General features: G+C 34.0%; 1 protein-coding gene across 1 annotated transcript in view; it reads left to right on the top strand.

Moving 5' to 3' along the window:
* The first annotated feature begins 496 nt into the window (after nt 1–496).
* The window catches only part of LOC146594039 (uncharacterized), a 38596-nt gene continuing 27089 nt past the window's right edge, over nt 497–12003 (top strand). The window contains exons 1-15 of the mRNA XM_085308252.1: nt 497–517; nt 1395–1427; nt 2403–2426; nt 2887–2925; nt 3184–3219; nt 3344–3382; nt 3715–3759; nt 4401–4430; nt 6185–6223; nt 6842–6883; nt 7082–7123; nt 8040–8081; nt 8592–8633; nt 10974–11015; nt 11949–11990. Of these exons, the coding sequence (XP_085164378.1) occupies nt 497–517; nt 1395–1427; nt 2403–2426; nt 2887–2925; nt 3184–3219; nt 3344–3382; nt 3715–3759; nt 4401–4430; nt 6185–6223; nt 6842–6883; nt 7082–7123; nt 8040–8081; nt 8592–8633; nt 10974–11015; nt 11949–11990 (558 nt within the window). The remainder of the gene's footprint in view (nt 518–1394; nt 1428–2402; nt 2427–2886; nt 2926–3183; nt 3220–3343; nt 3383–3714; nt 3760–4400; nt 4431–6184; nt 6224–6841; nt 6884–7081; nt 7124–8039; nt 8082–8591; nt 8634–10973; nt 11016–11948; nt 11991–12003) is intronic.

Genomic DNA, 12003 nt, shown 5'->3' with positions numbered 1-12003 from the left:
CTCCTCTTAAGCTATCAAGTAACTAAACTCCTTTAAAACTTACTTCTGTATTGCTAATTGGGAAAAGGAATATTTGAATTGTTTTGAATTTAAATAAATAAAATCTCTATAAAATKAAATAGTTTACTGTGGTACTGTTTTTTTCCAGCAGAGTGGATATCCTTCTTCAGGTGGTAACAATGGTTGTGGACAGGCAAGTCCCCTTTCTCCAAACTATTTGAAAACTGAATACAGTCTTCTCTCTAGTAGTTACGTATCTTTCAGTGAGTTGTATAATGTCTGTGATTTTTTTCATTGAAATTATCTAGCATAGAGATCAAGAAAGGCTGATATTTGGGGCACTGTAACCGAAGTCAAGTGGCTTTTCCTGTATACTGTTAGACACAGAAGACATACAGAAAATGATTCATCTATCTATTCAGTACATAGATAATGTGTTTGCTTGGCGTTGATTTTTGGATATTGCTCTGTTTATTTCCAATATCATATGATAGGAATGGAGAGTGACTCCAGCAGGGTAAGGATAGGATCAGTGGTTCTTATCCTGGTTCTACCTCACTTTGTATATGCCTACAGTGGTATAAAGACTGTATCTTCAGTGATGAAATCCTAGATGAAGAAAAGGGCATAGGTAAGGCCATGATAGTAAATCTTATCCCAAATAAATACATTGAGGAAACTAATGAGAATGAAAGAAGTACAGAAATTTGTAGCAGAAATAGTAAGATTGGTATTAATGAAGGATAAATAGAAATGCAGGTGTAAAAGCTTCTGAAGTAGCAGTACAACAAGGGCTAAGAACAGCATGAGGAATGTGCTTCCACCAAGGCTGTGTTACAGATGACTTTCCAGCCTAAGACCTGTGCTCTAAGAACAGGAGGATGGCAACCAGTGTACAACACACTGAGTTTGTCAATTCTCGTCCTGTTATCCCAACAGGAAGACAGATTGTAGCCAAGACCCCAAACAAGGAAACAAAAGAAAGTAAGCAGCAACCTTGCATAAGGTTTATAATGGGTGAAGCTAGCACGGTTCYGAGGTAGAAGATCTTATCACAATAACTGTCGCTTCCTAAAAGGACTCTCCAAAAACCAATTCGTCTTTGCCAGTCAGGAGGAATGGGGATGATGCAGAGACCCTAATTGTCAGCCTATCTCACCTTCTGTGTTTCATCCAAGTAATCCTGCCTTGATTATTTGTACATATGATTTGGTGCTTGTAAGTGGGTGGGGATGAGAGTGTCAGAGGGCAGAATCACAGACTTAGAAGATAAAATAAAACTCACCTACTATAAAGCCTTACATTGAGTTTTGTTAAAGTAATTCTCACAGAAAAAAATTAAGCAGAAAGTGAAAATTTAGAGCTTTATCTTTTGTTTTGTTTTTTTTCGACAGGGTACTTCATATGATAGCAATCCCTGCCACCAGGTAAATTACCTTCCTCCTCTGATTTATCCAGAGTGCAAATCCCCGTAATCTTATTAATTATGGCAGTAGAACTCACTATCTTCATATACATAGGATCATTGTGGAGTCTGGAGTCTCCCCCCCCCCCCTTTTTGGCTGTAAAATGTTTGGATCTATAAGATGATTTGGTCAGATTCTGAAAAGAACAAATCCCTTGCAGAGCTGCTGAACTGGCAGTATTTAAATCTTGGCTGGAGCTAGCCAGCATCGCTCTGGATTTTTCCCATCAAATGTCAGAGAAGTATTTTAGGACAGTCACTTAAGGTTCCTGAAAATGAGAGCAGCTTTAAATCTCATTCAGTTAGTGCAGCAAAGTATTGGGAGCTACATTTGCATTTGTTGCCAGTTTCGCTGCTGGAGCACTAGCAAACACAAATTTTCTGTAATGTTTAAAGAAACAATCTCTATAAATATTAAAACTTAATAAGAAAATTTTTCTTAAATTCCTATTACTTTTCTTGACTGTTCTCACTGATTTTCCACCAGTTAAGACACAGAAAAATCAGATGGTTTAGTATGCTGTACTATATATATGTTTACCATCTCCTCAAAGAGTTACCATTTTCTCAAAGCTAGTCTATCTGACAAACTGAGCTTTCTAGGTAGTAATGCCAGCAAAGGAACTTTTCATTCAATTCATGTAAGTCAGGTTTTCTATAGGAGAAGAAAAGATAGATTGTCTAGAGTCTGTTCAGAATGAAAGCCATCAGTGTGCTGGACCTTGATTAAAAAATAAATGTTTGCAGTCTCTTGACCTATGTCCCCTCTAGTACCTGATGTTACACTGTTAGGAATTCATTCTTATTAAGTTAGAAATCATGTGCATCCTTCTCTGCTCCTTCCTCCCCCTAAGCAAGTACCAGCAGCTTGCTTTCAAATAATCCATAGTCAAACTGTAAGTAGTAAAAGCATGCATCATTTTTGTCTCATTTACAGGATGGATCACAGGATGGTAGCCAGGTAGGTAGCTCTTTAATGTCCATTGATAAATGCTTTTTAAGCAGTTCTAATTCAGTGTATAATTTCCTTGCTCCTGAGAGTATAGACTCTTGCAGAGTCTTTCTAGTTCCAGTCTTTAATTCATCCTCTTCAAACATGCTTAGTATCAGCTCTGTAATTCCACTTACATAGAAGAACTTGGCAACCTAATAAAGCTAGCTTTATGGATTCTTATCAAGTTTAGTCATCAGGTGTTGTAAATTGTTGCTGTTTTGTTTTCACAAGGTGGCTCATACTCACAAAACTACAGTGGTAGCCAAGTAGTAGGTTTTCGCTTCCTCCCACTAAGGTTGTACTACACACTTTACACGTACACACACTTTGCACACACTTTACAGGTTCCATGATTTCTGTTCAAAATTAGATCTGTAATATATATAGTAATATTTATTTTATTTATTTTACTTTTGTTTGTTTGTAGAGTGGCTCATCATCYTCACAAAACTATGGTGGCAACCAGGTAGGTAGACCCTGATTTTCTCCTGGTAAGATTTTTCATTATATTTGACAGGAAATTCTAATCAGATTATGGTTGTTCATTCTTAGGTAGCCGTTCTGTTCCATATTTGATTCAGATCCTGTTACTATGGTTATTGTTATCTAGAAAATGGTATCTGTTCCAAAGAAACCCGAGTCGATTGTTTATTCCAGCTTCATAGTCTTCGATCAAAATCACAATTTTTTCTGATGTAGGATTTTTTGCTTGTTTGTTTTGAAGGGTGGATCCTATTCACAGAACTATGGAGGTGGCCAAGTAAGCAAAAATTTATTTCCTTACTTATACCTCATTTCATACAAACTTTAGTCTCTGCTCAAAATGAGGTTTTCTATATCTTCATTCTCTCTGATTTTGGTTTGTTTGTTTGTTTCTTTCAAAGGGTGGATCATCCTCTTCAGACAGCTATGGTGATAATCAGGTAACCAGTTCATTCTTTTTCCTAATTACATATTACTTCATATTAGTCTCTGTAGTTTCTATTCAAAATTGCTTCACCTTCCTCATAAATGTAATAGGAACATAGTAGTTTCTGTGCTCTTTTTGTTTCGTCTTTTTTTTCCTGCAGGATGGATTGTTCTCTGAGGGCAACTATCACAGCCATGTATTTGACTCTTTATTTTCCCTATAAAAATCTTACTTTACTTTTAATTTAACCAGAGAGTTTTTTCTTTTCATGAACCTCAATAGAATCTTGCAGAGTCCAATAGTCCATTTTTATGAAGAAGTAACTGTTATCTGGTGTCCTTCTAGGATTCACAGGATTCTTCAGATGATAATCCCAACGCTTGTGATGATGTGAGTATTTTTCTCCAATATATTGTCATCACAACATTTTATATAGTTGGGAAAYTATTGCACTACTAAGTGCAGTCTTCCAAGCAGAATTACACAGAAGGAATGCTTAGTTAGTATAATAATAGCTATTTCAACAATCATTTGAAACATTTGAGGTTTTTTTGAAAATTGTCATGTGAGAGATAACAGTTACATTTTCTGATTTTTTTAAATGCATTTAACTTGGTAAAATGAAATATGGATAAAAAGATCTCAATGGCTTTGCACTAACAGAAATTTTAGCCCAAAATGTAACAATGCATTTTTACAGTAATTTTCCAAGAGAGGAAATGTCCAATCTTTACATACATACAATGAAGGAAAGAAAAGAGTTATAGTGACAGATACTCCACTGCTTTTCTCATTAGATTTGTACCTAGTTAAAGTAAATGTAAAATGCTTTTCAGAGTGAAATTGTAAAATTTCAGAGTAACTTGATCTACTTAAACAGGCAAGATGCAAGGCAGTGGAGGATGAGAGTGACTAAGCATATATGATTTATTTTGTTACGCCTGTACGTAGCCTTAGAAAGAACCAGGTTTCTGTAAGCTTACTACATTTAAATAATTTCCTAAAGATGGAAATAATTTATTCTTTTCCAGAATGACACAACATATAGTGCTAATGGTCAAGTAAGTGATTTTCTTTTCTGCAATATTCAGATTCCAATGATTAATGACAGTGTTAGTAACTGAACACTTCCACATTAGACCTGTGGGCCTCTAGCTGTAGTGTAGCTTTGTCATACACTTTATAATATTAATTTAAAAATATAGTTATTTGATATTTCTCTGTACTGAGTCCCTTCAATTGGGTTGTTGCACAATTACTTACAACTGCGCAATACTTCTAGTACAATATACCAACACAGTTTTAAGTAACCAAGGGCACCCTAGTATATGCACTTTGACTAGATACTTATTTGAGAATTAACCATCACTATATGTGAGGCAAGTAGCTGCCTCAGGCTTTTGCTACTCATTCTAATTTGGATTCGCATATATTCTAGTGTTGTTGTAAGGTAGTAGTTACCTCTCGTGAGATTCTTTCCATCAAGAATTCTCATTCTATCCTGCAAGTAGAAACTGATTAACATGGACAGATTGTGATCAAACAAAGATACTGTTGTGTAAATGAATAAAAATTTCCTATACTCTTATTCTGTTCACAGAAAAGCTTTTTCCATCCGTTACAGCCTCCTTTTCTTTTACTGCCATCTAGAGTCACTTTCTGTGATTAGCTATTTGTCTTCAATTTTTAGCCGTATCCTCTAGTGCTTTATTTTCCCTGTTTTTCTTATTGCTTTAATATTACACCAAATGTCGCAATACTAAAGTCCTTCTGTAAACATCTTTCATTTTTGCATGTATTTACTTTACATGCACTACATTAATGTGAAAGGTTCTGCAAAAACAATTCCTTCAGCAGCAAGTCCTGTTTAAGAGTCTTGTCCCAGCCTCTCTTGCCGTGGAATATGCTATTATTCCCTTGGTTATTCTTATCCAAGGTGTGTTGCAGGACATCATTGTAAAAGAATTTGCTTTAAAGCACTCGCACAAAGTGAGGAGTACCAGAAGGGTGCTATGTTTGAAAAAGAAAGAGGGGGAGGGAAAAAAAAAAAAAGACAGGTTCATTGCATAGATTGTGCTCTAAACAATAACATTTATTTTGAGAGAGACATTAAACTCTGCTAGGCAGGAAATTCTTATCAAGTAGTCATAATGTAAAAACATAGCCTAAGAATTTAAGACTCTTACTCATAAAATGATAGCCATGGCAGCATATAGCTGAAAGGCAGGCTGCAAAACTCCTGAGAAACTGGCTAATATTAGGTGAGGAGTTTAACATGAGCTCTTTTCTCTTGTTACTACATCTTTACCAATACTAAAACCAACTTATTTAAAAATAGAATCATCCTTTGAGTGCTCTGTAGACACAGCTTAGTAAGCAAGCTGCTTTATGCTTGTACTATCTCATACTGAATTCTGAAAAGAACACTGAAGGGAGTACCTTACTGACTCTCAGTTTATTAGGTCTGTATTGTGATGCAGTTAGGTCCAAACTTTTAGTTGGTTTCATAGGAAGAAGTAGACTAATTTGATTCTGATTACTATTCATGCTATGTGAGGTTTTCAGGAAATAAATGACACTTTCTCTCTTTCCAAAACCAGTCTATCAGTCGTAGTTGTACTTTTATTTTCAGGTACCTCTAATACAAATACTTTGCACTGTGTGATCAGGTAAAAGTGAGGTCAGTCAGAGTGCTCTGATCATTTTCCTGTTGCAGCATATGCCAGCTTGACAAGTTTGGATAGGTTTTTAATGAAAGTATTTTGTTTGGTTGCTCCACCTATAAAACAATAACTGGCTTCTGGCTCCCTTACAGAGTTCTGGTTGTTCAAACAGGAAGGTGGTTGTTGCACGTGTAAGTAACATTTCTTTTTTTTCCATTTCTTATAGGACTTTTGTCTTAATTATACTTATTTTTTCCCTAATTAWGTTTGCCCTACTTATTTGTTTTCTCTTTAAGTAAAAAAATTAAAAGGAGCTCTATCATTTACTCTTTGAATGATTTTAGTTTTAAGCAAGTGTGTACATACATGAAAAAAACACATGAAAATCCTGCTATGAGATACCAGACAACTCAACTTCCTATTCTTCAGGAAGCACATGCCGAGTTGATCCAAACTGAGAGCAGTTAAATTATAAGAGTATTATCGAAAGAGGATAGCTAAAATGTTTAGCTGAAGTAAGATAGAATAATGAAGTAAGAAAGAATAAAGTTTGATAATTTATTATGCTCAGTGTGTTGGGAGGAGTTATAGAAGAGTATTGCATAGCTTCAAATAAGACTCTCCGGTAGCCCATAAAAATTATGATCAATTAACATTTTGTTTTATAATAAGGTATTACTATTCAATGTATGCGTTAAAGGGTCTGGAGCTGCTATAACTRAGAAGTACACTTAAATAAAAGGCCTATAGCTGATCATATATATCAGACTTTTCATGCCTTAATAAAGATTTTTTTTGTTTTTTTACAGGATACATCGCATGTCTTGAGCAGAAGAGATTATGATGTACAGGTAAAAAATACTTGTCACTTTTTCTGAACTACTGCTGGTGTTACATCTGCTTGATATATTACCTCCAAAAAGAAGATTAAGAATTTAACTTCTGTAACAGAGGATTCTGTTTAGGGTTAGGCAATTCTTTTTCAATAGAAGTATGGTTTTTAGTGATTACGCTCACAGCAAAATGAGTAATTTCTCATTTCTCTACAGAATGAATCTTCTACTTCAAACAGCAACCACACCAACCTCCAGGTAATAACAGTGTCTGCTGGGTGATCTCATAGCAAGGAGCTTTTCAGTAAATCATATTTCAGTTTCTGAAAATGAGGTTCCGCTAACTTAGCCATGTAAGAGAGTGCTATTTTGATTTGATAGCATTTTCCACTTAATGTTATAATTTTGCACAGCAGTAAAAAATGATAGTGGGATCAGAATATGCTGTCTCCTCTATCCTTCACTCCACTAAGCATGTATGCACTGCAGGTATTTCTCTATGTAATGTTTTTGTATTTTGAAAACACTTCATTACAAAGAAATCGTTTTAGAATCTGTTTTAGAAACAATCCTACTCTAGTGACGGCAATGGCCAGATATATAGTTCTGTTTCATTTAGAATTTGATAACAAGGTACAACTTAGCAAATATGTACTTCTGTCTCAAAAACTAGGTCCATTCTTCATGTTCAGTAAACTTACATACTACTATAGTAGTATACTGTATTATGGAGTTATCCAAAAGTTAAATGATCTAGAGTGGAACTTGAGTGTTTTTTTTTTATTATTATTATTTTTATTTTTATTTTGTATTGTAGTAGTGCCTGACAGCTTCAGTTAGACATCTGGGATCCCACTATGCCCAGCATTATGTGCGTATAACAGTAACATAGTCCTCTTTCTCAGAGAGTTTGAAGTCCAGTTCAAGAATAGGTTCAGATCTCTGAGCTCCAGTGAGCAGCTCATTAGTTTTCCTGATATACATTCTCTATGGGTTTTATCTGTATTAATAAGCTTCATCTAAATTTACATTTTCACAGTTATTTCAGGCAAAGAGGACTGAATAGATAATATTGATTAGTGCAATGAAGTAGTTATATGCAGGTAGGTTCTTTTATTAGGTAAGCTTTATATCTGATAAAATACGTCTATAAAAATGATTGGTTTCTTCACAGGGTGGATCATTTATTGCAACTGGTGGTGGATCAAGTAGCCAGGTCAGAATTTTCTCTATTTTTGTCTAGATTAGCTTCCCAATAATTAATCTAAGCTCAGGAGTCAGAGTTTAAGTCCTGTAATTTTGCATGTAGGCTTGATAATATTATACATTAAATTGTAAGTGAAATTACTATGTTTCAATTACTTTTATCTGAATGGCTCCCTGAAATCATTTCTCGAGACTGTTGCAAGGTGATTCTCTGCACTGGTGACTTCCCAGATAGTTCTCTCCTGATGTTTCACCTGTCATTGAGACATAGCGTTAGAAGATTTTAATGTCAGTCTAATTTCCCAAGCAAACACTAAATATATGGAGTTGTGCTGCATTCTTATTCTTTCTAGGTATAGGAATGGTCACAGCCGTTCTGCGTAGTTCCACAGTCTTTCTTCCCCTAAATGGAGTTTCACATCTGAAATAAGATTTTATTCAAACTTTCACAAAGTAATAATTGTTTTCTTTCTTTCTTTCTTTCCCCCCCCCCCCCTTTTTTTTTTTTTTTAATCTACAGGGTGGTTGCATTTGTCCTGATGGAAGCAGTGGTATTAGACAGGTATTTTTTTTTCCATAATTTATACTTTCAGCTACATAATTGAGTATTTTGAATTAATCATCCAGTAAGTATGAACACTTGGGTAAAATTAAACATCATTGATAATTTCCTTAGAATGGATAGAAATATATACAATGAAATGGAACAGTGAGTTCCAGTTAACTCTAAATGCATAATTAATAATTGACCACTAACTTTCTATAACTGTCCTTGGTAATCGAAATGCTTTGGGAGTTGACAGTCATATACTAGTTCTTCATTGCTTTTAAAAAAAACAGTACATAAAATCTTAGTAACCACAAATTTAATTGCATACTGTTTACTTAGGTTTGTTATACTTCTCACTGGTACAAGAAAATGCTGTGTCTAAAACATCAAAATTTAATAAGTATTTCAAAAGATAATCTCTTAAATTAATATTTAAATGATTCCTTTCCTATAAAGAGAATCATTGCAATTATATGACCTGTGACTGGTCATAAGCTTTTCTCTTAGGTAATGCCTCTGTGCCAGGAAAATCTCAAAGAATGTAGTTACATGGGCAATATGGTTGTACTGGCTTTTAGCCAGGTGAACATTCTTCCTTTGTCAGTGCAATGCCCTTTTAGCCTTTACTTTCCAGCTATAAATGGAGCAGTGCAAAGCAGCTGCTGGGAGGCTGGGGATAGGCATATCTTTGAATCATATACCAATGAATTATTTACTAAAATCTGTCATATTTATTACCCTATAAAACACAAGCATTCTACATTTTGAATAATTGGAAATATTTTAGAGTAACAAAGTGTGAGATACCCATTACTTTTATTCTCAGCTGATACAGATTAAAATTGTCTCTATTCTAAAATGTGGAGAAGAGTGATTTTGAAGTCACCTATATTCTGCCTGAAAACTTATTTTAGAAAATTCTATTTATTCTATTTTAGAAAGTTCTATTTACACATGCTCTTTTGAAGGGTGTAGTATTTTTTGTTTTCAATTTCAACAAGAAATGAATTGTGATTTACTATTTCTGTAAAATAACATGCTATTTAAATAACTAACTRTATAAAGAAATCACTAGTTTCTGAGCATGTTCTAGTTAACCTCAACATATAGTAAGAGTAACTTTGGTCAGGTAAAAAACTGCCTCTTTCATATCCTTGAGGTTGAGAAGTAATCCTGACCTACACATTATTTTAAGATATAATCTAGGCTACGTAGTAACTAATACTGACATTTCATCAGGAAAAACTTTTCTTTTTTGTTACGTGATCATAATGTTCATATCAGTAATAACAGATGAATATTATATAAAATTCATTTGCAGTGAAACAGCTGGATTTCTTTATGCAGGTCTTTAGCTTAATAGGGCCTTTTCCCTCATGTTCTTAGCTTATATTTTTGCACTAATTTTATTTTTTAACAGTAAACTATTCAACTTGGCTTATGTATTTGGGGAGGTATTGTTAAACATGTTTTGTATTTAGTTACTATCAAAGAACAATTTTCAACAGGTGAAAAAGGAAGGACATCTGAATTGAGCATATTAGAAAAAGAGTTCTCAGTGCAGATGGATGCTCTTTGAAACACAAGAAACTTTCTGTTTGAGTTTCTGTTAGTGTCAGTTGGTAGAATTAATTTAGGATAAACTAGGTATTGATAGTCCTGATATTTGCCTTCACCCAGCAGTACAGTTCAGTAGTCTTTTCTGAAGGAACAGTCTGATCTAAAAACAGGACTCATTTTTATTTTCTCCTCAGACTGGCTTCTCTACATATGGCAGTAACAACGCCTAAGATTAGCATGTAAATTCCCTAGCTACAACTGACAGATTCTTTGTCCTACACAAGAAGAACCAAGGCCCTACATACTGTTATTTTAGTATAATCAAAGAATTCCATATCTAGTTAGAATTAGCTCTTAGCCAAAAATTATCCATAAAATTTTGTTATGTGTTTCTAAATTACTCATTCTTCTAGTACTAAATTTAAAAATTTCTAACACTAAATTTAAAAATTTTAAGTAGAAAAAAATAAAATGGAGTCTACCACCAACTCAGAGATTTTTCTACATATTAAGATTTGGATTTTTGCAAAAATGTAATCTCTACTTCAAAAATATTGTCCTGAATTATTAATTACATGACCTTCAAACTAGAAAAGGAGCATAAACTGAGCATCATATATATTATATTTAAGCAAGGCTATTTATAAAAAAAGAAYAGATTTATTGTTCCCTAGCAGCATGCCTCAGGTTTTTCTCACAGTATCTATATTTTCTTAGCTGGGAGATTTATACAAAAATCTTTCCTGAAAGAGTTGTCCATTTGCAAAATCTCATGACTCATTTTCTGAACAGGGTGGATCTGTGTATGGTGGCAACAGTGGATCTTATGGTCAGGTAACTAATTCACCACCCTTGCATGGACAGCTAAAACTTGTCTTCACTGTTAATATGGCTTTTATATTTGAATGCCTAGGTCAATTTGCAGTTTTGGCTATCATTAAACATTAAGAGAAATTACTTTTCTTATACTTGTATTTTAAAAATGGGATCTGTATGTATATCTCTCTGTAGTTATAGAAATACATATATATGCATACGTAAACAAACATTCTGAAATTTTACATAAAAGACAGATGTCTTCCATAATGATTCTTCAGCCAGTGAGGAAAACTCCTGCATAAAGCTTTCTTCTAAACTTAAAAGCTATCAGTTACATGAAGGTCTTTTCAAAGCTGGAAAAGATTCTAAATTAAGAGTCCAAGCTATTCATATTTAAATCCTCTTGTTTGAAAGGGGAAGCAACATATTCACTGATATGGATCCTCAAATTCCTCACACCGCAGTTATTCCAGTTTTCCTCTAAACTTTGTCTAACAACAAGAGCACAGTCTAAACATCATCCCTGTGGAAACAATTCAACTATGGAATAATATTTTTTGTTTATTTTCTATGTAAAGGGAGTGTAAGAGCAATAATGGATATTATTTGCTTTTAAATAGTCCTTTCAGTGGTGAGCTAAAGTCTTACTCTGTATTCATATTTCAAAATTCCTATTTTTTTCACAATTTTTAAAAATATGACTAGGGACTAATATTTTTCTTCTCTATAACAAAGAAGAGTCTATCTAGTACAACTTATTTTAGGGGTCCATTAACCCCTTCAGAAAAGTTCGTGCTAAAAGTTTTTTCACCTTTGACAACAAAAATTGCAAATATTCTCTTCTAAAGGTTACAGGACTATCCCTTTGGAATAAAAATCAGAATTGGACTCATTTATATTTGAATGTCTGTTTGCAAGAAAATAGCTATTCTGTATTTTTCCTTTCAGGGCTCCCCAGGTTCTTCATACGGCACGTACTCCAGTAACCAGGTAAACATTCTGA

The sequence above is a fragment of the Rhea americana genome, unplaced genomic scaffold, assembly GCF_003343005.1.
Source record: "Rhea americana isolate MKP2758 unplaced genomic scaffold, rheAme1 scaffold_272, whole genome shotgun sequence".
Classification (NCBI taxonomy): domain Eukaryota; kingdom Metazoa; phylum Chordata; class Aves; order Rheiformes; family Rheidae; genus Rhea; species Rhea americana.
The sequence above is the reverse complement of the archived record's forward strand: the minus strand, read 5'-3'. Positions and strand labels throughout refer to the sequence as shown.